Source organism: Augochlora pura, chromosome 2 (genome assembly GCF_028453695.1).
Source record: "Augochlora pura isolate Apur16 chromosome 2, APUR_v2.2.1, whole genome shotgun sequence".
Taxonomy (NCBI): Eukaryota; Metazoa; Arthropoda; class Insecta; order Hymenoptera; family Halictidae; genus Augochlora; species Augochlora pura.
The window spans coordinates 6183548-6209216 of NC_135773.1; the positions used below are offsets into that span (position 1 = coordinate 6183548).

Below are 25669 nucleotides of genomic sequence, written 5' to 3' on the forward strand. Positions count from 1 at the left end.
CCTTTCTAAGCTCCGCTAAGCTCGTCCAGAATCGACGAACCGCGTGACAACAACGACCGTCTTCGAGATAACATCGTCCCGCGCCGGTTGTCGAGAGTGAGGGAGCGAGAGAGCGAGAAAGAGAGAGAGAGAAACGGAGAGAAACAGACCAGTCTCCACTGCCATGAGCCGTGAGCCATGGAGCCATGGAGCCATGGAGCCCCGGTCCGCGAGCCACGAGATATACCGCGCAACAGCCGCAGATAATCTCGTCTCCCCGGTCTCGGGGCGCGGCGGTATCGAACGCCGAAGATTCAGTTTCGCTGACAAAAGCTAGAGGAGACGATCCGCGAAAAAGATGTCGACTCGCAGAATTACCTGTGGTGAAGAGGACGATCGCTTTCAGGCAGCTGTACTCCGCCGAATCGACGTGGAGCGCTTTCAGCTTCTCGACCTGCTCCTGGAAGATCCTGATGTGGTCCATGAAGGCGACGACTCGGTCCGCCGCCATGGGCGACGCGTGGAGCCCGGCCGCGGCCAGCAGTGGCGCCACGTGAAGCGGCATCGAGCACTGGCTCGCGTTCAGGACGAACAATTCGCTCCAGACTAGCCTGAGCAACGCGACCTGGTCCGTCACCTGCAGGTCCGGGAAGAACGGGATGTTTCGGGCCCACTCGACCGCTGAGAACAGCAATCTCGCCGCGAGCTCGCAGATGTTGTCGATTCCCATGATGTTGTTCGGCTGCATGCACTGGCCGTATCTCGAGGTCGGGTACGGCTCCGCCCTCAACAGCAAACTGATGTACGAGGAAAGGTAAGAGTGACCATTCAGACTGGCGCACGCGACGGCGTCGCCGTTCGTCAACGCGAACTGTCCCGGTAGACCTGGCAGCGACGGCTGCGACGGCGGTACTCGACCCCTCTGCACGGCTGCAACAGACAAACCCCAAAGGTTACAACTCTTTTTCTATCAACCGTTTACGGTTCGGCCGAAAATTGCCGCGGAAATTCTAGCGGGTCCGATCCGCCCGCGGACATCGCCCGCCGATCGGCTCGGCCGCGCACGGTCGCGCATCGTCGCGTCCGCGTTCGTGTTTCGCTAACCCGTTTCGTTTATTTTTCTTCTTCGGTGCCCGAGGATCTCGCGGGCGTACCCTGCCCGCCTGATATAAGGTGAGATAAACACTTAGAGGTGGAAACGTACCAATGTCACGTCATGTGAAATTATAGGAATGGAGTCCATCCACGCGTGACAATATATTCGTGTGAACACCGAGGACATATCCCTGACACAACCTTCACAGAAACTAGTTCGCGTTTAACACACTTAACAATGTCCCACAATTCGCGCGTAATTGCACGATTCGATAGCAGCGCCCTCTGCAATCTCAGTCTACTCGCCGAATTTTAGTACGATTAACAGGATTTTCTCAGATTGTTTCAATTTGTTAATGCGAACAAGCACAAAAATTATATTTGCAGCTTTCATCGCAGAACTCAAAAGATGTTTATGTAAACTGTTCACCTAAACTGCTAGTTCTCTGTGAGTATCATATTATATATTTTTCTTCTATATTCTAAATATGGATGCCTACCCGTAAAGTACATCCTCGCTGTACCGTTTCTTTTATAATTGCATCAAGCATAAACTTTCTACTTATTCTGTTTTTACGTCTATTCGAATGTTTAAATATTAGTGATAAAATATTAGGATTTGATTCTGACTTAAAGTAACGGAACATCTAACCTAACAACTTATTTCTAGAAATCTCTACACCACGAGTCTGACTCGTTACACTGCGGCTAGGGATTAAATTGAATTAAATTAAGTCTCGCGTGATGTGAGATTAGTACGTGTCTATTTTATTTGTACGATAAGGGGAGGCGTTCACCTCTTTCGTGGAACTTCGCAAGCGGAACTCGATCCCGCTTGGACGTTGAAGGTGCCCGAAGAACGCGAGGCTCGATTGCTTTCCTCTCTAACAACGGAAGTGGGAAAAGAGAAATAGGAAACGCGCGACTTTTTTTTGTGAACCGACCTTTTTCGACGGCTGGTTGAAGAAGAGAAGCCGGGAGACGAACAGAGTCGGGGATAGGAAGAGATTCTACCGCGTACGAGACCTATAAGTCCCTCGAGCTCGCGGCGAGATGCGACGAGATGCGGCGAGATGCGGAGAGATGCGGCACGGCGAAACTCCGTCTTCCTCTCTCCCGGTCGCGTCGATCCGTCTTCCTTTTCTCCCGGGTCTCGAGGAGAAACGGCACCCTGCTGCGCACCGCCTGAATTCCAACCTCCGCCCCACAGCTAACGAACACCGTCTCTTCTATCTTTCCATCCGTCCCTCTCCGCCTCGCGAGTCCCTTTGCCATGCGAGTCGGTTCTCGTGAAAAAAGCCAAAGGGCTCGAGACGGTTCGCGCTCCGATCGCGCGATCACGGGGCAGTCGGGAACGATCTGCGTGTTCGAACGGGCCAGGAGGACGGTGTTGAGGCGGAGATACCACGGTGGGAGACCCGGCTTGATTCCAGTTCTTGGCTGGAAGATATCGCGAACCCGCGCTGCCGACAGCCGACTTTTCATTTTGATACGATTGCGTCGGCCGATTGCGCACGAGGAAACCGAAGGGAACGAGCTTCGCGTCTCGAGCGCTGCGGCGCGAATCAACGCCGCGCGGCGTATTTATGTTCTGTACCGTTAGCGGTCGGCCCGAACGCGGATACTCGTTCGTTCGAGAGACTCGCTCGAGCGGAAAAGAATTCGCGGCGAATCGAATCGCGGCTCGTTCCGGTCGCGAGGAGCACGAACACCTCGGGATTCGCGGTTGCTCTCGCGATCGAGGCTCGCGGAACAGTAGATTGTCGGTTTCACGGGCTCTTTGCGTCGCGGAGGATGTCCGTGTCCGAGAACCATTTCTTTTTCTACTTGTAGGTGCTGGTCTCTGTAGCAGCTGAATAGGTGCCTTTCAATACTGTGCACTAATAACGTTTTACCGGTATAATGACTAAATAAATAAAATTCAGAAAAATATAGAAAAATTCGGAGATGTTTCGAGAAATTCAGAGGAATTCAGAGAAATTTAAAGAGATTCAGAGGAATTCGGAAATATACAAAATTATTGAGAAATACTCAGGAAGATTGGAAGATTATTCAGAAATAGTCGGAAATATTCAAGAAACATTCCGAAATAGTCAGAAAAATGCAGAAACATTCAGGGATATTTTCTACATAGATTAGTCGTTATCGCATGCTCGGCGCACCAAAATCCGCCGATATGCGAGAGTCGCTTCGGAGCGCGATAGCCACTCGCGTCGGGGCTGCTCGTCGCGCGTCGGGTCAAAGGTCGGTCGCGATTGCGTCCGAGAAACACGAGCGAGCATCCGGTTGATCGGGAACGTCCCTATTCTTTCCATCGAATACCGAAGGCGCCGTGAATCAACGTTTCGACAAATTCATCGAAGCGGCTGCGTGACCCGATTGAATTCATTAGGTTGAGCCGCGAGCAGTTGTCGTCAGGCAAAGTCCAATCGATAGAGGAGAGACGAGATAATGCAATAACGATCGCGTTATCGCCGGTTTGATTTCTTTTTGCTTGAATCGCAGAGAAGACTGTCCTTGTACACGATCTATTACGCTCGGATCCGATCGTCGCTATCGGACTCGGCGCGACATTTCCTTAATCGGGTATCGTATCCACGACCGTCCGTCCGAAATTTCGCAGGAGTAGTTGGTGTCGGAGTCAGAGTCTCGGGGCTCGAGGTTTCAAAGTTCCGAAGTGGCGCGGATACGAGAACCCGTCTCGCACGACGGCCACGGAGGAGAAGTTCTCGGACTCTGACGTGGATTGATGATGCTGACGCGCGATTCGAGTAACGGAGAGAGACGGAGGCGAGTGCCGCGAGAAGGCGAAATAGAGAGCGAGACAGCGAATCTGAGGAGAAAGACGGGTGAGCATCGAAGAGTCGGGGCAAAGGAGGAGAGAATTTATCGCTTTCTTCGTTGGTTGCGCGGACGCGTCGGCCGGAGTGTCCGTCTCCGTGCGGCGCACAATGAGCACCGGGCATCGTTCAAAATAATTATAAACATCGAGAAACGACGATCAATCTTCCGTTCCTCTTCGATAATAAACGAATCGCGGAGTCGACGTCGTCTCGGGAATGAAAGAACCTGGAGAAGAGTAGACCGGAGTAGACGGGAGTAGACAAGAGTAGAGACGAGTAGAGGCGAGTAGAAGCGAGTAGGAGCGAGTAGACGCGAAGCCAAGAGGACCGACGATCACGTAACGGGAAGCAGGGTAGGGAGAGCTCGGAACAAGAGATGGGAGCACCCGCGGAGCGCGTCATTTAAAATGCTAATTTTTTTCGTTCGCAGCGACAGCGCGTTGATTAAGACGATCGCGCGGTAGATGCCGGATGCTGGATACTCGATGCTGGATGTCGGATACCGAGCGATGCGCGCGGAAAAGAGTTTCGTTAAAACATCGGCCGCGTTAGCTGCGTCCAGCTTCAAAATGACAAAGATGCGTCGCGATGTTTTGACCAGCACTAAAATAAAAATTGGTCCCGAAAGTCGTTTCGTGACGCAATGGATCATCCAGCAATCAGTGGCCAAATTGGCCAGATCGGCCAGATCCTACTCAGATAGCACACGACGTCTTCAAGACGTCCATGTTAGGTCTGAGTGTCTTACGACTGAATAATATAACGACATACCAACCCAGACGTCTTTAAGACGTCCTTTTGCTACCTGGGTCTATCCGAACTAAAACTCTATCCACCTCAAACATGTCGTACTTATCAAACATCTATCAGACACGATACTATTTTGAAAAAGGAAAATCGTGTCGCATTATGGTACAACAGCGATAACAGTTTAAACAGGATTTTTAGAAATGTCAATGATTACTGCAAACAACTGGATTTCTTTTCTATCCCAGCGTGATTTGAGTGCCAGATGCATCTTACGATAGCTTAAAAGCTCATTGCTGTTATCCAAAGACATTTCTTACCGTAAATGAATACATATCGAATATTATTATCAAGGGACGTTGCACCGGTTGGGCCGACCTAAGGAACGCGAACGTCTCGATGCGTCGACTTTCGAACGAGACACCGTAAACGTCGAAACGTCGTTTCGAGGATGTCGACAAGAAAATACGATCCTTTAGCGAAACACGAGACCGTAAATGTCGTCCACGCGTCACGTTTTTGCTCGTCCTTCTCGCTACAACCGCTAACCGCCGGACCGAGGGGCTACCCACAGCGATCCGGATCCGTAAAAACCGCGAATTAAAGTCAAATTTCCTATTCCGTCGAACATCTGTGTAATCGCAGCCGTAGATTCGTGCGTGTACGAGGCAAGCGTCAGTTTTGTTGTAAGAAACGGGCGCGTGCACGAGTCCGTGATAAATGCCGTGCCGTCGTGTCGCGAGCCACGACACGGAAGACGGGAGAAAAGAGAGAAAAAGAAAGAGAGAGAGAGAGAGAGAGCGAGAGAGAAGGATATAAAGAAAGCGAGAAGCGGCGAAATATCCCGTAAACCCGAATGGTTGCAGTTTCTCCGGTGACGGTGACGGTGACGGTGATGGTGACGGTGACTGTAACGACCTACATGGGCATCGGCTCGGGGTCATTGGGTCGGCGATGCTAGGCAGCTCGAAACGTCGTAGAAACTCGCGTTCGTGGACGAGACTTCGACGAGACGGGAACATGCTGTGAATTTCGGTTCGCTGCGGTTCGGTACGGTTCGGTCAGGTTCTGTTCGGAAGGTCCATCGGGATTCGCGAGATAATTGCTTCGAATAGAGATTATAGAGGCGTGCATCGGCCGGTACTAATTCTCCGCGTGCGGCCTTCGACGATAAATAAACACCTACGTAAGTCCCTCGGGCGAACCGGCAACGAAATAACCTAATGATGGGAAGAGTGCTCCTCCTCGGCTTCTACCTGTCTCCCTCGCCTGCTTGCCGATCTCAACCCTTTGCTCGCGGCCCGACCGGTACCGTTTCGCCCGCTCTCTTTATACTTTGAGCGCGCTGCGCACCGCGCTTCGAAAAACAGGAACCCTCGAGAAAATAGGAGGAGATCGAGAACGAGAACGCATTCGAAGGAACGACAAGTGGGAAATGGGAAGAGCAGACGCGTATCGCGTGGCCGATGCAGCACGGAATCATTTTTACGTAGCTAATAAGTGGGTGCCGGTCCTCTCGAGCCCATCGAGCCCATCGAGCCCCTCGAGCATCAGCTTCGGCTCGAAGGTGGCAAGGTAAAGAGTAGGCGGTCGCGTCGCAAAGAACGCTAAGAAGCGCCGCGAGTCGATGCTATTAAGATTTCCGTATCGTCTTCCCGTTACCATGTCGAGGCACCACGAGTGTCCACTTCGGAAGACGCCGCTCCATCCTTGGGACCTCGGATTCCCCGCGATCCTTCGAACCATCACAACCTTTCGCAGTCCACGATACGAACGCCACGATTTCGCCGATTACAAATCGCACGGAACGCAAAGGTTCAGCGCCCTTTAAGATAAGAACACGATGGAAGGAGCAAAGCTGGACCCCGATTATCCGTTCCCCAATTTTTCTCGGACGCTAAAAGTTTATTTTCGTAAGCTTCCGCGAGAGGCGCTAGCGAAACATCGTCGCTTTCTAACGATGATTTGATATGAGTAAGGGCGGTATTGCATACTATGGTAACGTCAGTATTAGAGTGCGAATCTTTATGCAAAATTAAAGATGCCTTCATCAATTATAAAACATTGGACTCAAATATAAGATTTTTTCTTTCTGCCACACAGTTTTCAATATCTCTTAATCTTGACATCGATTTAAATTTTGCCATAAACGAATAAAATCTGCAATTTAGTTATTATTATTATTTATTCACTTGACGCTTTCAAATTGTACAAGTGAGATACATATAATCTGGTGACTGTGTCGTTACGACCCAGTGTTTATAAAGCGTTACCAAATTATTCAATTTGCTCGACATTGGTCTAATAACAGATACATTCGAACTAGTGAAATGGGTCAAGGAGTTTGCGAAGGAATCAAGTTTTTTGCGGCTTTGAGAACCCAATGAAATGTTTTTGCAGCGGGTACCGCACATCAGAACACACGATAGAAACCCTCACCGATGGTACCCATGTCTCGTCAGAGCACCTAGTGAACTGTATCGGAAGTAGACCTTTAAGATCGCAGGTGTAGGCACGAGGTCGGTTGACCCCTCTTGCTGAGAGAAATGGCAAAGAAACCGCGAGTTCGTTCACATTGGCAGAACTGAAAAGTTGTACTGCGATAGACAGCAGAATCCGCAACCGATAACTCGAAAAGAGCGGAGATAGACGTAGGCACGGGTTCAGTCGCAGTCAAATCGATTCCTCAACTGAACGGATGCTAGCAGGTTTCGGTTCGCGCGTGTTCGCTGGTACTCGACGCCTCGATCTTCTTCGACGTGCTCGTAAAAGCGTCCTATTGTACGACGAGTGCATACCTTTCGTAGGAGGATGCGAGCGCGACGCGAGAGAGAAATGAGAGGGAATGGAACGCAGCCGAAAGAAAAGGGAAGAACGGTTCGAGAGCAAGATGAAGGACGAGGAAGAACGAGGGAGAAAGTGAGAGGCGAAGAGTGAGAGAGAAAGAAAGAAAGAGAGAGAGAGAGAGAGAGAGGACTGGATAGAGAGGATGGAAGGCGAACAATCAGGCAACCAAGCAACCAGGCAACCAGCCATCCAGTCATCCAGCCAGGAAGGAAGGAAGGAAGGAAGAAAGGGAGGAAGGAAGAGGAAAAGAGAGACACACGGAGACGAGAGCGAGGAAAATACGTGGAGGGAAAGAGAAAGAGGTCGAAAATACACCTGCGGATCGGGACGAGCAGAGAACCAGTCGACGCGGAATAACTGGTATTAATACGTCACGTAATTACCGTGCGAGGGGTATGTATACCCGCGTACTTAGATGTGTGTGCGTGTGTATAGTTGACGCTGCTTCGGCAAGGTAACCGAGGCGAGTTCGAGGGAGCACACGTAAACTCGCCGCGCCGGTCGAGTCGAGTATAGAGCAGAGACGAGGCGAGGCGAGGCGAGGCGGAGCGGAGCTCGTAGACTCGCGGAAGATGGCGAGAGAATATGCATCGTGCCAGGCAGTTTCCAAGCGAGCGAAGGTCGCTCCGGGCCATGCTTCTGTTCCGAGCCATTATGATAATTTCGCCGGAAAGAAGGTTACCGACTCGACTCGACTCGACTCGTCGGCGACTACCCTCCGCGTGCTCGCGCTCGCACTCGCGTTTAGGGGGGAATTGCCGGCGCGATTTGACATAGCACTGCGACCACCCCAAATCCCTGCTCTACTAAATACGCAAACTTCGAGCTCGCGATATTCATTGGTCGAATTGAACGACACTCGTCCGATACGCGTCCGGTACACGTCCGACACCACACACTTGAACGAGTCGTCGTTCGTGAGGAACGCGGCGAGGGCGAGAGGAACGAAAGGGGCAGACGCGGAGAGTCGAAAGGATCCGACGAGGTTACGAGGGGTTACGCGCGGGTTCCGAACAGAAGAAAAACGAGCAGGCCGAAACAGCGGAAAGAGAGTAGAAGACGAGAGAGAGCAGAGAGCAGAGTGGCGAAGAGTGCCAAGGTAGAAAGGAGCAGAAGACCGGAGAGGAGAAAAGAGAAAAGAGGCGAGGGCAGCGCGAGCGGGCAGAGCGGGCAGAGCGGCCAGCGGGCCCGCCTAACATTCCCACGGTGTCTGCTCGCGGCGAGACCTGCGCTCGCATGCTACTCGACGGTACGGTCTTGCGTTATATGCGAACAACATTAAGATCGAGGAAGGTACAACGAACGAACCTGGAGGACGGGACCGGACGATATCGAACCGAGCCAAACGAAACGGAACGGAACGGAACGAGAGCGAGATCGCTGAAGAGAACAAGGACGAGGCCGAAAGGATGAGCGAGTCGGGACTAGTTCAAGCGAGCCCAAGCAAGTCCGAGGAAAGATTGCTCCGCGCGAGAATCGCGAACCAAGCACGTTATTAATATCTGCTTTCTTTCGTTCACCTCCGCTCTCTCTCTCTCTCTCTTTCTCTCTTACTCGTCGACTCGATCCGCAAACGCGCGTTTGCCGTCGTGTTCGCGTACGCTTCCCATTCGATGGTTATCGTACTTTACGGTCAGCTACGCAACCAATGCACCATGCACGGTGGCTCGCGTGCGCGAGATACGCGTCAGACGTCAGACGTGGGAGTCGGTGGACGACTCTCTCCGCAACGCGTCACCATTTCTTCATTTTACCGCTTTCTTCGAGTCTCGAATCTGCTAGCAAGCAGACGGTTACACCAAACTTCCGAAACACTGAGGCGTTCGATGCAAGCCGATCCGCTCGAGCTCGTCGCGACGACGCGCCGCCCCTTATGACTCTCCCATTACGCGTAATCGCGTGAATCGTCCGCGACGATTGCGTGGGAGTCTCCCGGCGAAGGAATTTCTCCCAGCGGTGTCCTTCCTTCGTTCCGGTTCGCGGCCAAGAGAACGCTCTTTTGACCTACTGTCTTTCAAAGCGTCCCTTTCCCCGCGATCCTCTCCCTCGCCACACGAGAATACTTTCGGAGCGTGATTCACTCGGACGTTCAATTCACCGTCCTTCGTTCCTTTCGAGACCCTCGAGGAGTCACCGAAGCCTTCGAATTTCAACGGCTCGAAACGTCCTGCTATCTCGCCGGCGTCGATCCGTCGAAAATGAATCGTTCCACAGAATAACACGGAGGCTCGATTTATCTAGAGCTCGGAACGCTCGGAACGCCCGGGACGGCCCGCGCGGAGAACAGCTGCAGCTGCGCGGGACGGGCGACGGGAACAGATCGTCATCGTCACGTGGTCGTGTTATCTGCCCACGTTCGCGATTATCGGGGACTGGTTCGCGATGCGTGGCAGGTGAGTTGTCCAGGCTGGCGGTCGCCGTTATCCGCGTCCTCTTCTTTTCCAATTAGAGATGCCTTCTGCTTTCTTCGACCGTTTATGAACGGCTTTTTTCTTTTCTATTTGCTGTTGCTGTCATCGTTCTCGACAACACTCGACGACGATGCCGCGACTTAAAAGACAAACATCGCGGCAGAACGATGCGACCGGAGCGCGGCAAAGAGAGACGCGCGCAAACCGTTGAAAATAACCGCGTCGATAGATCGGCATGCCCGCCGACCAAAGTCGCGGCGCTGACCGCCTTTTCCCAGTGAACTTTCACATTCTGATCGCGCGAGAGCTCGAACAGCCTCGAAGGTCGCCACCGGTTGCTCCGAATCGAGTACGATCCGATCGGGCGCATAGTTCTGAATGTATTTCTAATATTCCAGCTTTTGTGCCGCGCGAACCGCGGTGAACTGTGAAGTCTAGAATCTCTAGAGGAGCTAAGAGGAGACGATCGGAATTGAAATTGGTTCGCGGGTGATCGCGGGTGATCGCGGGTAATCGCGGGCCGTCTTGCGATCGCGTTTACCGGTAAGTCGCCAGTGAAAATACGTTCATTACCGTGGGCAGGACTCGAGCTAGGCGTTCCCTTAGGCAGGTAGACAGACGGACAGGCAGAGAGCAGGCCGTGCAGGCAGGTCGGGCAGGCAAGTAGGCAGGCAGAGATAGGGGAACACGTGCTCGAAACGCGAGCCGAAAGGAAAGTTTACCTAGATGTCGAGCAGGGGGAACGAACAAAGGGTAATACGGGCAACGGTGGACCTTGCACCGTTCTGAATATGCATAACGAGCCCAAGTTCCGATCGCAATCCCCCACGAACGGTGTCAGGTACTCTTGACCCGACGACAGTTTTGTCATGGTAATGCGTCTACTTTGTATTTTAATGGTCGGAAAGAGATTATGCGAAGTAAACACGGTCTGGAGACCGCTGCGTTTCGCGGGAACTATTCCGAGCGAACCGTGCGAGAGCGAATCGACAAACCAATTTCTCGTTCGTTGCAACTACGATCGGATCATCGTCCGCGATCACCTTGTCGACCGCTCGAGTCGTTGGAACCGACCAAAAGAGAAAAGACGGCGCGGATCGTTTGACGCTAGCAATCGCATCGCGCGCAACACGTCGCGACAAGTCACACGCTTCGGCGTTATAAATCGTAATTCGCATCATCTTGGAATCTCCTCAAAGCAGTCCAACTATGTATTCGCGGAACGGTCTCACCTCGAATTCGCCGTCGCGTGGAGTCACACGGTTCGATTTGTCGCCTAAGCTTCGCGTCACGTCGCACAGCGTCAATGCTCCCGCGTAACGGATTTCCGTTATGCTCGCCGCGAGTTATGCGCAAGGTCATTTTCGTTGTTCCATCTTTTCCGCGGGAAAAAATTCTGCGCGAGGCGAAGCATAGCGTCGGATTGGTCGGAGATATCGTAGTGGGGCCACTGCATAGGGACACGAGGTGGTTTCGAGAATCGACCGGCGACCACCGACCGGATTACTAATCATTTCCCAGGTCCGAGAAACCCCGCTAATTGATTAAAGTCACGATCCCGACCCCGGCGTAATATCGGCAATCTCTCGTTGGCGCACGCTGGGGAGAAAGGCAGTCATCGGGGACCGAGAAAAACGCTTGTATCCAAGAGAGATGGGACCGAGACTGAGAGATGTAGCGAGATGAAGAGAGATGGAGAGAGAGATCGAGAGAGATGGAGAGAGATGGAGAGAGATGGCCAGAGATAGAGAGCAGGCACGCCGGATAAACCAGGAAAGAGACAAAGAGTATACATAGATGTACGCTCTCCTTCCTCCTCGGTCAGTTTCTCCTTCCTTTCGTGTGTCGACCTCGCGTAATTTTTACCATCTTGCTCGGTCTCTCGGCTCCTCTCGTCCCTTTTTATATTCTCTTCGACGCGTCCCGTTGGTCGTTTTGGTTTGGTTCGGCTGGCCCGAACGTTTGCCCGAGCGGACCGGCCTCTATCCGCCTTCGTCGTCCTCCCATTGTTGCATCGTTCTAACCCCGCAAGGGAAACAATGTCTAATTTCAGTTAATGCGCCCGTAATGGCCATTATGGTTGCCTCGGCAAGCCGCGCTATGCTGCACCGACGCGAACGCGAACGCGGAATGATAAAGCGGAATCTACGTTGAAACTCGAGTCGTATCCATCTCCGCGATACTAATGCTCTCGACAAGGCCCGATATTCCTTTTCAACGGCGATTCCTCGCGCGGCGAGAAAGCCGACGACTCCGGGACTTGGTCATTTCCCGGGAATCCAGCGAAAGATGAAAGCGGGATTCAGAAAAGGCGACGGTGGTCGTGGCCGTGGTCTTGGCCGTCGTCGTCATCGTGGCCGGGCACTCGCAATTAAGGGTTAATTAAATTGAGCGGCTTCCTAGATTTCTGTAATCATCGCGGACAGTATCTACGGGGTAATCTTGAGCGCATCCTGTCTGCCTCGGGGGCCCCACGGAAGGAAGGGGCCCCCGAGGTAAGGTCATGCACCCCGCTGACCTCGGACCACCGACTCGTCCCCCTTTACCCCACGATACCCCTTCTCATGGTGCCCTCTTCTAGCCCCCTACCAGCACACGGTTCACCTCGCCTCGCTCCGCTCACCGTCCCTCGCCGTGGTTCGCGATCCACCAGCGATCCTCCAGCGATCCTCCAGCGATCCTCCACCGATCCTCCACCGAGCGTCCTTCTCGCCTTTTAACGTTCCTCCTTCTTCCTCCTTCCCTTCCTTTTCTTCCTTTCCTTCTACTCTCGCTCATCCTTCTCGACCTCTCGTTCTCATCTTCGGTCAGGCATCGGCATCGGCATCAACATCGACTTTAGCTTTGGTTTCAACTTCGACTTGGCTCGTCTTCTCATCTTCGTGGCACCTTCCCGCCGTCCCCGGCACCCGGTACCACCGATACCGGTGTGCTATTCGACGGCGCGGTAGTTAACCCTGTTCGCGAATATGCTCTTCCTCAGGTCAGATCGTCTCCCTGTTATCCGTCGCTTATCGGTCTCTCGATTTCTGCCTCTATTCGTTACTATCCGCATTGAGAAACGGTTCTCTTCCACTTCCTTCGTATCGTACCGAGCGTTTAGGTGAAAGCCGTACGGTATGGATCACCCGAATCGTTAAAAGCAGCTCGTTAAATTCCACCGAGGATCCAAAATTCTTCGAGGAGTACGATATCGGCGTCCTGATCGTTCATTTGCGTTTAAAGTCATCGATGAATTTGTCTCCAGTGCGCCATTACTAGATCGTTCTTATTTCATCTCACAATAATAATAATAATAATAACAATAACACTAATTATTATTGTATAACAATATATTACATTAATATATGATATAATATAATAACTATTATAATTATTATTAAACGTTGAAATCCCTTTAGTCACACATATTATGATATGAATGAAATGGAACTAGAGGATTATTTCTAAACCTATTAAGTGTTACATAGAGGTTTCTATGTATATCCTCGCATCAACATTATTCGCAAAAGTGACATAATCCATGTAAGAGGCTAGCAAGTGGTCAAAATTATTTACGGTTATAACCATCCAGACAGTTGTCGTAAAACGTACCGTGGGACATCGATAGCGATTACATCATCTCGAACATCCACTAAACACCGTACTATTTTCAAACAAGCGAATTCTATCGCATTATACGGCAACAATAATAGCCTGCACAGGATTTTCAGAAATGTTAACATCTTCTGCGAACAGCTCGACTTCTTTTCTATCCCAGCGTGTCTCGGGTATCAGGTGCGCCTCCTTTACGACTTCTACCGTTAACCGGTAACTTGTAATCTATTGTTTGTTATCGAAACCTCCCGTAAATTTATAAATATCAAATATTTTGACTCTTCTTGTTATCCTCGTCCTTCTCGTTGTCTTGATTTACGTTGTTTTACATTGATTTAAGTTGCTTTACGTTGTTCTGCGTTGGTTGGCACATACATAGATTGACGTTAGTTTACATTATATCGTTACGCAGGTTTATGCTGATTTACGTTGGTTTACTTTGATTTATGTTGGTTCGTGTTTCGAAGCCAATGGTAAGACGCAGAATTGCGTGCCCCGCAAACGCATCGAATTATTTTCAAAAGTCGAGACTTCGTCCCGTATAATAAGCGGACGTAGCCGCGACGCGACGGGGCAGAAAACGCGCGCGGCAGTCGTCTCGTGGGAAAAACGCGACGCGAGGTGGCCGCGCGTGGAAAAAATATTGTCGACGGTACGCGTACTTTGAATTCTTCCTGGGAAGACGGTCGCCATCGGTCGAATTCTATGCCCGGCCAGCAATGTCCTGTCTCTTGCGTTTTGCGTGCTTCGTCCTGCGACCCGCGTCGTACGCGCGCCGAGTCTCTCGACTCGACTCGACTCGACTCGACCGCGCTCCTTGACCGTTCGTGTCGATGACCGTCTCGCTAGCGTTCGCCTCGAACAAGGTCAGATGCTATCTAGTCGCGCGATAGGTAGGGAGAGGAAGAACAACCGGGAAAGAAACGTCGGGAGGGAGCGGGAGAGAGCACGGAAGACGAAAGTCGGTGCGGATGGCGGCGGATCGTGGATCCTGGATCGCGGATCGCGGTCGGTCGAGGGCACCTACACGGAAAAGTCCGAGGAAATTGGTCGGCAAGCAGGACAGCGGGCCGATGGAGCATGAGTGTGGAGTGGGGAAAGCGGCGAGAGAAGGGAGAGAGAGAGAGAGAGAGAGAGAGAGAGAGAGAGAGAGAGAGAGAGGAAGCAAAGCAGGGTGTCGAGCTGTCGAGGAACCGCTGCGAAACCTCGGACGGAAATGAGTACACCTGGGCCGAGCTTTAGCGCGAGTACGAGCGCGGACGTCGGTGACCAACTCGTGCATGCTCCAACAAGGTCAGATGGTATCGTGCCGCGAGCAGCCAAGTTCACGAGGAGAAAAAGAAACGAATCTCGGAAGGGGAGTGGCGTGGGAACCTCTCGCAAGTTTTCGCGGCTGCGTGCCACGGCTCGGAACCACCAGCGTGCAAACTTTCGCTAGGGTTTCGCACCGAACGAACGCGCTGCTGACCGGAAGGAAGGAATGCCGGCCGGCGCGGCGCGGCGCGGCCTTTAGTTTCCCGCTTAGACGATCGGCTGATATTAGTTTCGATCTCTCTCTCTCTCTCTCTCTCTCTCTTCCTCGGCTTTCAAACAGACGTCGGGAAGCTTCTCTTTGCAAACGCGGTTAATATGAATACGCTGTGTTGCCTCTCGTACAACGTGTGCCATCGATACATTCGCGTTTGATGACAGCAAATTGAAACGCGATTCCGTCCCAGCGAACTCTAACCTTACGAGCATTGGCAAATGATTTTCATGGCCAATTCTTTTAAATAAATCTCGAAAATTCGAGCCGCGAGCCCTTCATCGGAATCCCATCTGTTTGCGATTCGGTAGCACGCGAAACGCCATGGTGGTCTATTACGAAGAATGTATCTCGGTACGTACCTTCCCGTCGCATGCCCATCTTCAGGCACTTTTTCAATCGACAAAACTGGCACTGATTCCTATGATGCTGGTCGATGGGACAGTTCCTACTCCCTCGACACGAGTACGTTAGGTTTCTCCTGACGCTCCTCTTGAAGAAGCTTTTGCATCCTGAAAAGAGGCAAAGTTACAGTTAAACATCCCGTATTCTTTCCTCAGAAATATTTATCCTCTCTCTCTCTCTCTCTCTCTCTCTCTCTCTCTCTCTCCCCCTCTCTCTCGTTTCCATTTGTCAACATTTTCTTACATTCGTTAAAAATTACGAAACTTATCGCGAGTCGTACAAACGTGCGAGGGCAAACGATGACTAAAAGCTAAACCAGTGGAGCAAAAGTCTGAATTGTTGTTTCGACGAGTTTCGCTGAACGAATCCGGAGCCAATTCGTATCGCCACTGTGACAACAAGGAGCCTTCTGTACAGAGAGCTTCGGATCCAGATAAACGAGATCCCCCCGATGGCCGAACGATGATTGGGGATCATCGCGATCGCGGTCAATGGCAGTCGTCGTCATTACGGTAATCCTTCGTTAGCGCTTTAAAACAACTTCTGCGACAAATATTTCTTTATTTTTATATTATTTTATATTTGATATTATATTATTAATATACGGGCTGTACCGTAACCTGTGGTATCTATGTCAGAAAATAGATTCTGTGCATAAAAATGAAAGATATTCATGCAAACATACGTTCTATTCAAATTTGTTTTCGTGCAAAGGCAAGTTGTTGTGAATATTAGCAAATACAATCTCCATAACGAAAAAACAAAGTCAAACGGAACATATGTTTATGTGAACCTATTTATAGCTTCCATGTATATGTAGGATCTATTCCTGAAGTGAGTTCTACGTGATGTGGGACATCATTCTGTATATTGAAGTGGCAAACTCAATTTAGATAGATATATTGCATAGCGAGTATTCGAATATAATTCGTATATTATAGAAAAGATTAGCGTACGTGTGAATGTTGCTTGTAAGCGTAAAAGTTCTTGATGACGCAGATTTCTGCTAGGTACATACATTGTTTCTTCGATGATGTAATCGTAATAACGAAGCGATTCTTTGGCCTAGACAGGCAAGAAATCGCAAGAGACGAGGTTGATAAATATCAGTTGATGTTTGTGGGAAAATTTCTTGGTCAATCTAGTATTCCGTAACAAAATCCTATTGAGCGAGTTGGATCGAGTTTGAAAATGATAACGACAACGACACCGACGACGGCAACGACAATGACAACAACGACGACAACGACAACGGCGACGAGTTCGAACTGCCATCGCACCGCGAGCTCGTCTACTCGGTACTCTGGTTGCACCCGTCTTTATGTCCGTCCCGGTGGTTGTCAGAATCTTTCTCGTCGTCGCAACCGTTCGCATCCACGTCGTAGCCGTAATCGTTGTCGTCGTCCATGTTACGAAAGAGTCTCTGGGGTCGCCGTAACTACAAATTGCGTCGTTACACGCAAATTACGCGATTATAGTACGCGAGCCAACCTCCTCCGGGAGACACTGCGTACGTGCACCGAGGTGCCGCGAGAGAAATCGGAGAAATGGACCCGTCTAAAAGGGGGAAACGGAGGAAGGTTTTCTGCGAAGGAAGGCGCAGAGAGAGGGAGAGAGAGAGAGAGAGAGGAAGAGAGAAAGAGAGATAGGATGAGGAGACACGTTGGAGGCAATAGGGGCGCAAAGGGAAGGAAAGTAGAAGAGAGTGAAAGAGACAACGCGAGAGTGAGAGAAAGAAAGGGACTCAGACAACTACTGTTTATACTTTCAGATTGCAGCTTGCACGGCCCTCGAGAGCTCAAATTGTTCGCGTCATTGAATTTTCATTGCTGCGGCTCGTTCGCGGCCATTCCATTCCGAGTAGTAACTTGAAAGAACGTTTCCTCGTTCGCTTCGGAAGTACGCATCGCAGTGGACCGAGGGGATCGTAGTGGACCGCGAGAACGATTCGATAACAATTCGACTCAACGCGTGTTGCGGCCACACGATAAATGCAAGAATCAGTCAAATATCGCGGTTTCGCTGATAAAGATGCTAGTTAGTAACGCTTCTGATCGGTTGGGAGTTTAACGGTGGTAGTTTCTTAAAGTCTCTTTGGACAGCCAAACGGATCTGACATGCAAAATGCTCAAGGGTTAACGATGGTAGGGTAACTCTGACGGAGTTGGCCGCAAAATAACACAAGTAGGAATATTTAATTTTAATTTAATGTAATTTAATTGACCGTACTTAATAGGAAAAACTATTTGGAGTGAGCGTTGCAGAGTGGATCACAGGTAGATGCAGGAGGAAGTACTTACTGTTTAAAACGATTAAACGGGAGAACATATCAAACGCATCACGATAAGTACATTCATATTGATGAAGACACGATGTGAGCAATTCTGTTTGGCATAAGAACGTGTATGCTAATTTTCTCGTCGAAGAAGTATTTTCCGTGAATGGCGGCAAAAAGCTGGGAGAGGGGAAAAAGGAAGAGGTCGAAGGGAAGGAAATCGACAGGGAAGGACGTGCGGGCGAGAGGAAGCGGTGGGACGATTCGATTCGGTCGGTAACATTTCGAGTTGGCCGCGTAGAATTAACGACATTGTTATAATTAATTAGCAGGCCGGGGCGGAGAGGCGGCACGGTGTGGCGGTCTGGCGGAGAGGCTGGCAGCGGGGCTGCGCGGCGCGGCGCGGCGCGGAGAGGCGCGGAGAGGCGCGCTGCTCGGAGCGGAGCGGCGCGGCGGGTAGATAGCGGGGGCTTCGTTAGCGAGATAATTGGTCACAGAGGATGCGTTCGGGATGCGTCGCGCTTCGTAATTCTATGATCGATGCAAGCGCTGCCGCCGCAGCCACTGCCACCATCAAGGTACACACCTTAGTCGAACGGTCGAACGGTCGCGTAGTCGGTCGGCGCCTACCGAAACACGTGGAAACGTAGGCACACACGCGCAGGAGGCGCGAGCGGCGCGGCGCGGCGCGGTGCGGAGTGTGCAGCCGCGTAACGCGCTTTTGCCTCTCAGATCCTGTTGCCGTTAGCCAACGTCTTGCCCCTCGTGGACTCTCAGACTCGAAGGCTCTAAGCCTCCGAGGTTCGGAGGAAGCGAAACTAACGAGAACGACGCGCGCGCGCGCGCGCGCGCAACCACCGCGCCGCGTTCCTCTTCCTTCTCCTCCTTCTTTCCATCGCCGGACGATGCACTCGCGTTGCATTCCCACCTTGCCCCAGTGGTCGCGTGACTAGGAATTTTGACCGGTTGCGAACCTCCGGAGAGCGACCATTCTACACACCGTCGAAGCAAACCGCGTTTCTAGTCTACTCTACGCATGGACAAAGAGTTCGCGGAGTCTCTTAGAAACTTTCATGTTCACTCGTATGTAGCCAATGTCGTGATAACTTCAAATGATCGGTTCTGCAGATGGCAGCACAATCAGACCCTGTGCTCTGATCAAAATACAAGACAGCGTAAAGAATCGGTCGATACTATGTTCAACTCTGTTGCTAGGTGCTACTCGTTTGCCCAGAACGGAACAAACTCTTCGGTTAACACGTTGACGCCGGCGTCGATACTCACGATTTTCTCTGCGAGACGGCGCCCGAAATTTATAAAAATTAAATAATTATGTTAAGTTTATGCTATCGAATTTCTATGTTTTTACTATTGAATATCTGTTTATAATGTCCAAATAAAATAACATAAACCTATTTTGTAGTATCTATTTTGTGAAATGCAAGCAAAATAAACAAATGTACGTCGCCTCACGTGTCTGAGACGTATGACCCACCGATGGGTCAAGCCGGCGTCGTCAACATGTTAATCTGATGGAATCGAAACCGTCCTGGATAAATCGAAAACTGTTTTGACGAGTCAACCAGCGTCGGCGGGGGGTAGTCCGCTTCGGCAGACTCCGCGGATAGTTGCGAGGATGGTGAGAAACGTTCCCGGTTGTTTCGGGAAACAATACGACCAAGGAGAATCGCAACGCACGCGCCTGGAGGAGAAATGAGATTAATAAAGATTAGCAAAGTTGGAATAATATAATATGATCTCGTTAGAGCGATTAGCCCGCTGCTAGGAGCAGCCTGCAGAATGTCTGGCTTCTTCGCGAGCGCGCGCGCGGCAGGGTACGCCAGGCATAAGTCGGTAAGTCCGTAAGTAACCGTAAGACTCGGAGGGAGAATAAGAGACCCCGAACAGGAAGCCCTTTGCAGCACATAGCCCGCGTCGCCCATCGCGCATCGCGAGCAGTGTACCACAGACCGCGAGACCGGAATTAAATTTCCTTTCCTTCTTCTATTCGCGCGACGCGTGTGACGCATGAGGTACGCGTGCCTCCTTTCCTCGGTTGACACTTTTTTAACCCTCGATCGAACCAATGCTGATACCGGTCGCGATACTGATACCGATATCGATACCGATACCAGACCCCGTTCATATCCGTCTTCTTAGGAAACAAATTCTTCTTCCGTCGATCTAAACCTTCGCAGACCCCGTACAAGAATGTACAATTCGTCGCTCCGCTGGTCCTCATAACAACAGCTCCATGTTCATTATTATAATTTCTATTATTTATTTACAGACTACAAGACCCTTTTAAATCATGCAGATGGTATACACATAATTCAGAACAAAATAAACATAATAAAAGATTTAACCTTCATCATACCACGTCCGGGTTTTTTCGGACCCTGAGCCCGAGGCTTAACCTTTGACCCTTGGTACTGTCTGCCGTTTATTTAAAAAAGGAGTACGGTAATATAATAGTAATAATAATGATGATGATGATGATAATAACAACAAAACTTTAACTCAAAATATTTGTATACGTAAACGTGAAGGCTCAACTGTTGGCACTGCGAGGGTTAATAATAGATATAGTGGAAGGAGTAATATAACTCAGGGTGCTTACGAAGAAATCAAGTTTTTTGCGATGTTAACGTGGTTCTACAATGTACATTAAGGTTTAATTAAACATGTAGACGGTACAGACGTATTCACACCACAAACTTGTGGGTCTTGTGGATATCGTTCCAGATACGGCGATTGTAAACCGTACGTAAAACAAGCGTAAGACAAACGACCGTGTACGAAACAATTTTAGAAACACGACATTCTACTCGAGAACCACGATAACCAGGATAGATTTTTACGCGGTGCCGATTTACGTGCTACAACAATCGAAAGAACGCGCTGTAAAATGCTTCGAGACGAGAAGGTTCGTTGAAATCGTTCGATTACGTAAAGGAAGTGACTCGATCGAAAAGAGCTCGAAGTCTACGCGAGGAATTCGTTATCATCGTGACGCGTGGAAAAAATTCCACATATATGCGTAAGTACATACGTACGTTTCTGGCAACACTCGCGACATGAATTGGTTTTATAATTATCTAAGAATTCGTCTAGATTTCGAACAGTATGCATATCCTGCGGTATACACCAAGGAGCTAAACATAACAAGGTATGTTGCATTTCTTCCAAAATCGTGATGTCCGAATTAATACCAAAGCAGGATGTCCAAATTATGCATCCACATTCCAAGATAGCTTGATTAGTGTAATATAAAGCAGTCTCAGCATACTATTTTCCTTAAAATACTTGGGAACTCTATAGATAATATGATACCAAGATCCCATATCGAATGAACAGTGCTTAACACGATACGGCCCGGGATGTTTGTGCAAAAATTTTTTGCGCGTAGGGGTTCATAAAAATATGTTCATGTTCTTAGTTTTTAGTAATTCGGCATTTAAATATGGCTCCATTGATGGAATAATTATAATCGTAGCGACTGAATCGCACAGTGAAACATTTATTGAGGTTAAGCGATAATTCGTTCGGTGTATACCAAGTCTGAAGCCTGTGCAAATCCTGTTGAGGTAAGACAGTGCAAGTAGGACTGTCAATACATCGAAACATCTTTAGTTACTGCAGAAAGTAGGTGTTATAAATTTGGAGAAAGTGCTGTTAAATTCGATGGTCTCACGTCTATTTTTTTCTTTTACAAAACTAATTAGCCAATGAAGTACATTACCAGTTACACCCAAGGCCTTCGGTTTGCCAGTGCGTAAATATATTCAGAAAGCGTCGACCGGAGGAGAGAAATGGTCCACCACGTCGACGACGGTGATTTCCAGGATTCGATCGCCGGCGAGGTTGGTTCGAGTTGAGACGCGAATCGATCGGTCTCGGAAGGAAGAACGAAAAGAGAACAAAGAAATGGGAAAAAGGCGATCACGAGGGTAGTCGAGGTCGAACCGCGAACGACTATTGCGCAATAACCAAAGACGAAGAACCTTGTTCCAGACGTGGTACCGCGAATGGGAGGATCCCGAGTCGCTGTAATCGGCAGATTAATGTTCGTTTCTCGAACCTAATCTCGAGCGAGTCGGCCGGACTGTTCCGGATTCGTCCTGAACACCGTCTAGCGCGTTCCGATCGCAGTACTGGCGAAGAATCGCCGAGAAGCCGAATCGTCGAGGAACCGTCGAAGAACCGTCGATTTACGACCCTCGGAATAAAGCCCAGTCCTCGGTTCAATAACCTTAACGACAGACAGCTAGGGGAAATGGTGGCAGGATAGACGGTAGTCACGAATATCAACAAGTTTGAACAAGAGGGAATAGATTCCGATAGGATCGGCTCCGGCGACTCGCGACAGAACTTTGATCGTCGGCAAACGCGAGCTCCTTTGGCTCGCGATCTCGTCGATCGAACGCATCGAAAGTCAGTCCCGACAAATTGACGATAATTCGCGACCGTTTGACATCGGTTGACATCAAAATCAATTCGTCGTAATAAAGCGATCGCCGACAATCGGGCCGATTACGCCAATGAACGTCCAATGTGGAAGGCGTATGCGGTATGCGGCATGCGCCGCGCGGCCGACCGGCCCCATCGATGTTTCTATGATTCTCAATAAAGCGCTTCGACATTCGCGTCTGTCGCTGACGTCGACGCTGCTGTCGATGTTCCGCTGCTCCGTTTCGCCGTGAAGCGATTCCAACGGCATCTTACGTAACCAACTACCGGAATCGAGATTAACTGGACGCTGTGACGCGCGATACGACAAGAGACGACGCGTTCGAGGAAGTCTCGAGTTCGCCTCGGCAAGGATCAAGAGGACACACGGAAAATCACGACCTATCCACTATCAGGCAAGAGACCGTAGCAAAGACGTCGCATTTCGATCGAGTATTAGAAATCTGTACGGTGAAACAGAACGAAACGAAGTAGAATGGAATGGGGAGGAACGGAACAGAATGGAGCAGAACGGGAACGAGAAGAGGTGACACGAGCCACGTCGAGGTCCTGCCGTCGCGGGATGATCGCCTAGGGAAAATCAAGGGGTGGCGAGTAATTAAGATTACTACGAATAGAAATTATCGTCGGATTAAGCGCGTTATCGCGGTACCGCTAACAGCGGGTAGACCGAGAGAGTGCCACGGCTTAACAATGGTAAATATCGTTAGCGCGACTGTAATTGGAACACCACGGAGAGGAGTCGCCGCTGTAACTCGAGCGTTCAATTAAGAGACAGACTCTTAACCCGCTCGAATCGTACGTTTCCAGGCGTCGAATCTTCGTACAGTCTGTGCTCGTGTCCGAGTTCGAGTTCGAGCCGGCACAAATTGTTGGAAATTAACGAACCGCGAGAAGGGAGGGGGTTCTCTCTTTCGGTTGCCACCGCTCGGCTTGTTCGCCGCGTATTATTTTTAGCGGCGTTTTAAACGCTAACGTCATCGGTCAATCGTCGCGACGCGAGTCTTCTGAAACGAGGTTTCGCGATCGATTCCCGTGGGATTGGTCCCTCGGCCTAGATTCAGATCTCGATCGTCGAGATCCCGCGGTTTTCGATCGGCCACGTTTTTCGCTTCCGACGAATCGCTGCGCGGAGGCAGGTGAGGGAATGGTGCGGTACTATCATTTTATTTACTAAAAGTTAATATTTGTAACAGTCGAAGCGACCAGATTCGACGAATTTTACCGCGAACCTTTGTAGATCACGGAAGGGAGTCTAGTGCAAGGGCTGAAACGAAGGGGCGAAAGGCAGAAAACGAAAGAGCAAGATACAGAAACAGACCGACACTCATGAATTTTAATGGGGGCTTGGGAGACGGATCACCGAGGCGACCCATTGGCGTGCGTTACGCGGAACAAGTGGCAAAGAGTTAGCAACGAGTATCGTCTACTCGTCGAAAGAGGAAAATTTGGTGAACCAGTTGCCGCCTGTCTGTACTTCTTTGTAAATATCGGGATCGCTGTCTGCCCGAGGAGACGGGTAGTTTCGATGCGTGACGGATTAAAGAGAGACGACGAGGCGCGATGAAAAGGGAACGATGAAAGATTAACGATGAACGGTGCACGGAGGCACGGTGGCACCGAATCTCAAAGGGGTGAGCAAAGGCACTCGTGTGTCCCGTGGCCCGTGGCCTGTGTCCCATGTTTCCTGTACAGTGCACCGTATAGCGTGTCGCGTGTCCCGTACGTGTCATCGCGTCCCGCACAGCTTCCGATTTTATCGCGATCAGGTGTCGAACACTTGTTCCGCGGACGATGCATCATCCGCAATGAAACGCCCTATCCTGTAATCGGCGCGTTCGATGCGACTTCCTTCGCAGTGGATCGCAACGGATCGCAACGAAGCGGACGGGCCGTCGGTAATCAAGACGATCGAGCGCGATAAATCACTCGCGAGATATAAATTACCATCGGTGATCCGATATCGATAAGACGTAATTCGGGATAATAGGGAGGAACGCCAACAAGCAGGGGAGCAGAGCTCGTCCGTCGAGGCTAGGCCCGTGGGAGGATCTATAAGTCTTCATTTCCGAGAAACCCCAATAGATTTCGATTAACCGTGTCGATCCACACGTTCGTACCAACCGCGGAATTTTTCTTCGTTACGACGCGACGGATCTAGCAAGACCTTTTTCTTGCGCGCCACTGCTTTTTACCGCGCGTTCTCGGGCAGAACCTGCAGCGGTGGACCAAAATTCCAAAATTCCAAAATTCCGAAATTCGGAAATGCCGTCATTATTCAGAAATGTACCTCGTTTTGCTTTCGGGTACGTATGCACGTAATATCGTTTTACTTAATAGGTCGTAAGGACACATCCGATCGAAGTCGACGTTCGAAGCATCGTATCAATTAGGATACACTGTTCACGCTTACAGCTCGATCGCACGCTAGAGTTCTTTGATCAAATTCGGCCATTTTACCGATTTGCTAATAATCGAGGACGGCATTAGCGCCGCAAAAAGAAAAGCTGTAGACGTGTATGAGCACACGAGGCAATTATATTTTTCGCGAACATTCGATAAAATGCCCAACTAGGTCAAAAAACCTCATCGTGTGAATGAACTTATTCTGTGGGAACCTACTTGCGGAATGTACAATGGAATATTCAATCAAAGTTGGTACAATGTTAATCTTCGCGTACAATAATCCGCAAAAGTTCTTTTTAATACGTATAGTCGCGATGAATGTACTGTGGGTGCGACGATAAGCCGAGACGGAAAACCGGCTTGCTCAGATCGGAAACTCTCAGCCACGCGAACACTGTTCGAATAGGTTTTCAATTTGCCGCTGGCTCTCCGCCGGTACTCTCGATGGAGCTGATAACTTGTCTTCTCGAGAGCGACTCTCAATAATTTTACTCTCAGATGAACACGCACCCTCGGCTCCGTCTCCGTTCGTCTCGCCACGATTCTCGTCCCCGTTAAACTTACATCTTTATTAAACTTGGAACGAGCGCGCGAACGTTCCCGGGTAACACCCCGCCGCGTTATTAATGGGGCATTTTGGTATTTTTTCGGCAGCCGATCGCAGGTTTGGCAGTTTGGCAGTTTGGCAGTTTGGCAGACGTCCGACTCGCGACGGGACCCGCGACGTTTCGGCGGCGAGGCAGAGCAGACTCGCGGTGTCCCGATCGGATTCGCGGGGGTACGAGAACGAAGACTTACCCTCGCAGGTGAACTGGCCGTAGTGCTTGCCGCTGCTCTTGTCCCCGCAGACGACGCATTCGATGTTGGGGGACTTGTCGGTTTGCGAGCTGCCCGACTGGGAGCTGTTCGCCTGGCTCCCGGGAGTGGTGCTGGGCGGCAGCGGGTCCCTGGACGTGAGAACCGCTCCGGCGGGCACCAGGCAGGTGATGTCCTCAGGCGTCGCGGAGGGTGTCAGGTGGGTCGGAGGCATCGGCGGCGGCGGGGCGATTTGGATGGGGCCCGGACCCGG

The 25669-nt window shown here is 50.4% G+C and overlaps 1 protein-coding gene across 2 annotated transcripts in view; it reads right to left on the reverse strand.

Moving 5' to 3' along the window:
• Svp (COUP transcription factor 2) overlaps positions 1–25669 on the reverse strand; it is a 72192-nt gene that overhangs the window by 44748 nt on the left and 1775 nt on the right. The window contains exons 2-4 of one of the 2 annotated variants that reach the window (XM_078187687.1): positions 25399–25669; positions 15407–15556; positions 358–909 (exon numbers count right to left, since the gene is read on the reverse strand). The exon at positions 25399–25669 is cut by the window's right edge and continues 25 nt beyond it. In XM_078187687.1, coding sequence (XP_078043813.1) covers positions 358–909; positions 15407–15556; positions 25399–25669 — 973 coding nt within the window. The remainder of the gene's footprint in view (positions 1–357; positions 910–15406; positions 15557–25398) is intronic. The other variant, XM_078187678.1, reaches the window with a different exon arrangement.